Source organism: Thalia democratica, unplaced genomic scaffold (genome assembly GCF_965202585.1).
Source record: "Thalia democratica unplaced genomic scaffold, ktThaDemo2.hap1.1 HAP1_SCAFFOLD_609, whole genome shotgun sequence".
NCBI lineage: Eukaryota > Metazoa > Chordata > Thaliacea > Salpida > Salpidae > Thalia > Thalia democratica.
In genome coordinates this window covers 21,728-26,847 of record NW_028139623.1, presented here as the reverse complement: position 1 = coordinate 26,847, position 5,120 = coordinate 21,728, and the positions used below count along the sequence as shown (strand labels likewise).

General features: G+C 27.9%; 1 protein-coding gene across 1 annotated transcript; it reads right to left on the bottom strand.

Moving 5' to 3' along the window:
• Nucleotides 1-782: 782 nt before the first annotated feature.
• LOC145846763 (uncharacterized) lies at nucleotides 783-3,802 on the bottom strand. The gene is made up of 3 exons (XM_082953377.1): nucleotides 3,751-3,802; nucleotides 1,528-1,684; nucleotides 783-1,074 (listed from the first exon to the last, which is right to left on the bottom strand). The coding sequence occupies exons 1-3, from the start codon at nucleotides 3,800-3,802 to the stop codon at nucleotides 783-785; spliced, it is 501 nt and encodes a 166-aa protein (XP_082809503.1).
• Nucleotides 3,803-5,120: the final 1,318 nt, after the last annotated feature.

Here is a 5,120-nt window from a genome sequence, read left to right as displayed (position 1 = left end):
ATAAATAAAATAGATAGGTATTAAATAATTTTTTATATTAACAATTTTAAGTATTTCTTAAAACTTAATTTAAACACTTATCTTTTTCTTTGTATTACTGTTGTCATAATGGGTTTTAGCTAAAATTTCCAACAAATAAGTGAGTATTTCAAGGTTTTTTAACCTATAATACTAAGAAAATAGCATAATAAACTTAAAGCAGGTATGACTTTCAATTATTTAGCAAATAAATGTTAGTACTATTTCAATTGATGTATCAAAATTCTCATTATTTACTTTCTACTTTTACTACATTTCAAAATATCTTAGAGACTATACTATTCTTAATTTAAAATTTAAAAGTAGATACAAATGTTTAAATAGGCAATTAAACTAGTTTAATTTTGATGCATTTCTAAAAAAAGTTGCTTTTGAAATTTTATATAAGCAAACTAAATCGTTCACAATTAAAAAGAAGCCTAAAGAGAGAGAGAGAATAAAGAATATTATGATTTACTGTACAACAGGCTGTAAAACAACATTCAAAACAGGATTATAACAAAAAGCACATATCATATAGATTTATGTTAAGGGAACTTTACATAGTCATTAAAAGTCATACCGTCAGCTACTTTGTGTATACACTACACATTTCAACTTATGCAACTAAGTAAGATTTAAGTCCATAAGTGCTTATTTTTTCAAATAGGCTCATGAATATTTTTACTCGAGAATACGTTTTAAGTTATTTATAATTGATTGCAAGCAAACTTACAATAGTATTTAAAAAGTTGTTGTAACAATTAATCAACACAAATTTCGCATAATCCTATCCTTGGAACACCACCAATTTCTTTATTAAAACAATCGACATCGGCAAGCCCACGCAAAGAAGCAACATTGAGATGAATTTCCACGCAAAAATCAAAATCGTGGTAATCAGGCTCCGCAGGATCCCAGTAATAAAGATGAGGCTGGCTGAGATCGCTCGGATCGTACTCTCTTCCGTCTAACAAATTGAAAATCCCGTCTTGTTCGATGTCTGTGACTCCAATCCAGTACCTTCCGGGTTCCGGTAACGTTGCCCTGATAAGTCTGTAATAATTATAATTAAAAAAAATTTCTAATTTGAACTATGTTTACAATCGCTGAAAGATTTAAAGACCAAATAATTAGCTTTAAAAGTAACGAATTGGGCTGTAAAAGCTATGAAAGTAATAGATCAACTCTGATTTTAATATACTTCTAAATACAAAGCTCTTACTTTATTTCCACAGTCTAATTTAGCGTGTGCATATTTTTTAGGTATATAATATCAAGTTTTTGAGTAGGTATGCTTAGTATTTCTTTATCGTTTCAGCCACATTATTGAAAAATTAAATTGTTTTTTTTATTGGTATATATAAGCTATATAGTTTAAATTACCTAGTAAATCAAAATAAAGGCTTTTAAGCACACTCGTTATTAAACTTAATGAGTATTTCAATATCCTTCAATCGACCTTAATAAAGTTAATATTAAGTATACATAAACAAACAATCATCCTACCCGTGGTATTCTTTTCCCTCAGGACCAAGATTTTTGGATATGAGGTTGCCGCCAAGTGCCTGACACATTTGGCGCGCCTCTCCAAAATTCCCGCCAACCGGAGTCAATCTGAATTTGTAGCTGCTGCACTCACAGGATGATGACTTTGAAGTGAAATCTAATAATCAAATAATAAATAAAACATAACAACCTAATGCTTGAAACTTATTATCATGTACTCTGATAAGAAAAACTATGTTAGTTAATCTGAACAACATATTTTAAAGTCTGAGAAAAATGATCAAATGTTTTTATTAATATGAAACCACTAGAGCAGTGCTTCTGAAATGGGGTTCCGCGGAACCCTAGGGTTCCGTGACGCCTCTCAGGGGTTCCGCAAAGCTTTTCGAAATTTAAAAAGAACATTTATTTAATTGAACATTTTATGTAAAATCAAAATTAGGGGTTCCGCGGAAAAGTTGAACTTTGGAAAAGGGTTCCGTCACTAGAAAAAGGTTCAGAAGCACTGCACTAGAGTATTTAATTATTTTGTTATAGCTAATATAATTCTTTTATACATAACTATTTCAATTTTTCAAAAATTCAAGTTTGTAATGTTTACCAAGTCTAAGATAAGTTTTGTATTATAGCTCTCACAAACTTTTATAAGTCGATTCAACATCTTTTATTTGAGTTGTTAAATTTTGCATCACAAAATTTTCGTCAGTAGTATAAGATGATGCTAAATTGAAACAGAAAAAAAAAAAAACAAGCCATTGCTTAAGCATTTTATCTCAATTTATTGCTAAATATCTAAAAGGTATTATGAGAAAAGTTTTAAATCAAACTAATTAAGTATGTATATAGTAATAGTAGAATAGTATTATAAACACAAAATTTGGCATAACACAAACTAAAATTCTGGTAATTCTTTGTTTTTGTGTTTCATTTATATTATAAAATATCTGCTCTATATATAGAATTAAAGAAAATAAGCTGATGTCATACTTCTCATGATTTTGAGCAAAAAACAAACAAGTTATACAAGTATTATACAACTTAATTATTTATAAACTAGCTTTATTTATTTTTTCATTAAGCATACTTAAAATAGATTTTCATTATGCGGTAGTTTATATTTTTTGTCAAAAAGTATTGTATAACCGATTATAAACAAAACATAGTAATTTAACATGTTGGCAAACATCAGTTACACTAAAAAAATTGTGTAAGAAGCATTATTGAAGATAAAAACTTTCTTTATGTAATAATAAACAAAGACGATTTTTTAGTTTTGTAAAAAGGTTCTTTTTTTTATCTAAAACTGTGAACAAATATAGCTATACAACTTGTTTGTTTTGTATTTTTACACTTCAAAAGTTCAAAATTTTATTTTAAAACTACTATTTAAGTAACGTTCAACTATCTAGCTTGATAAGTAGTTTTATTTACTTAATTTTTTGTTGGCTATGTCTAAAATTTACTATACGTTTTCAAAGTGTTTGTTAACTTTTTCTAATTCATAAATTTTTAAAGTATAGTTGAAAAACTTTTACTGAGTTACTTGTATTTGTTTTAATAATGATACATAATGTTATTAAAAAGTAAAGCAGTTCGTTAACATTTGACTATCCATTTTTTTTTTCATGCGTAAAACTGTTACTTAAGTCTGAAGAAATGAAAAAACAAAGTCATTATGTTTAAATATTTGGTTTTTGAAAACACTAAAAATGTTTCATTAAAATATTTTTTAAATTTATTAAACAAACCTCATTGGTTTTTGTTTTACTATAAAAATGTTTACTTAAATAACCAAAGTTTTTTAAACTTATTCTTGTTCTAGTTTATTAAACGAAAAATACAAAGCTCAAAATGTTTTGTTCTCAGACTTAGTGCACGAAGAACCTTTCGTTTATCGAGTCGCACACCACGAATACCTAATCACGTCTTGTCTAGGACGATTATTAGTTATCGTAACTACGACACTGAAAATGTAATAAAAAAGCCTTTATTGATTTTAAGATAACAAATGCCTGTACAGTTATGTTTACTGAAGTTATAAGTTTTTCTTTAATAACAAATTAAACTTAACACCATGGCATACAAAATACCAGGGACCTTCACGGTATCCACAAAAAAAAATAGTATGGTTAAGAAAAATTTTGTTTTATCACGTTTATTTTGTCTTTTTCTGTTAGAATAAGCTTAATTTTAAAAGTCTTTAAACATTTCAAATCAAATCACGCATAAAAGGGAAGCTGAAGTTTCGCAGCTCTTCAAAATCAGATATTCGCATTTTTTAAACACTTATCCGCTATAAACACGTTTTCGGAAAAAATTGTGAAGCTTACAAATCTTAAACAACTTGTTTTGCTTTGTAGATATTACATTTTTGGTTTTGATTAAATAAAAACATTAAAAACTTAATATTTTACCTAATAGTTCAACTTACTTTTTTTTTTTGTTTATTCTATTTAAAACAACTAGGTTTTGTAGTTACAGTTAATTTTTTTATATTAATTTCCAAAAATCTATAAACTTGGACAAGTTCTTAAAACCACGATAATAATGTTCTTATTTCAAATTAAAAAACGTTATTTTTTATACGAAGTTAATTTAAATTAATATTTTGGTTAACTAAAGCTGATGCGTATTGAACAAAAAAACTTAAATTTTAATTTTCAAAAAAAGAAAAAAGAATGTTTTAGGCTAAAAAAAAATCAATCAATTAAAGCGCTGTTTTGATTTCAGGAGTGAAATTTGAAGTTATATATATACTATAAGTATGTATATTGTATTACGCATGGATGCGCAGTGTAAAAGTACAACATTTTTTTCTATATATTATTTTTGTAAAACGAAAAGCGTATAAAAAACTGAGGTGTATATCAATTGTAATATTATAAAGCATAATATAAAAACAAGTCACTCAAATTACTCAAAGTCAGCATTATAATGAAACTTGGCAGCAAACTGTAGGTGTAATTAGCTGGGATTCAAGGCCAATATTTTCTTGAACTACATTTGTCCTTTTGTCATTCGTGTGAATTGTCCACCGGAAACTGGTTTTACCTTCTGAATGAAAAAAGCGTGAACTAGTACTATGAGTTTATTAGGATCTGGTAAATCCATCATGCGACCTTGAATAAATTCAGGAATATTTAGCTCGCTTTCCTCTGGTAAAACTGGTGATGCACCATCGCGTTTTATTGCAAAAATATGGTATGTACATTTAGTACGTGTATTAATCTTTTCTCTGGATACATGTACTTTTGCTAAAATGCAATATTTCACAACATCATCTAGAGATTCTTGCAGCTGTTGATCTGATAAATATATTGTATGAATTGATACACGAACTCTGTGGTCAATTGGATTGATTAGGTGAAATTTTAAATAAAACACAACTTGAAATTCCGGTAAAAAGTCTTGGGGACTAGGGGCAACATTAAAAATATTGAGGAACATGACTATTGTGTCATCTCGAGAAAATTGTCCGCTATTTAGCTGGACGAAACCAGACACTGGTACATTCCAGTTTGTGCTCAACACCTTCCAACGGTTATCGAAGTCTATCAATTGAGGTAGACATGAAACAAGCCCAGAATAATGTA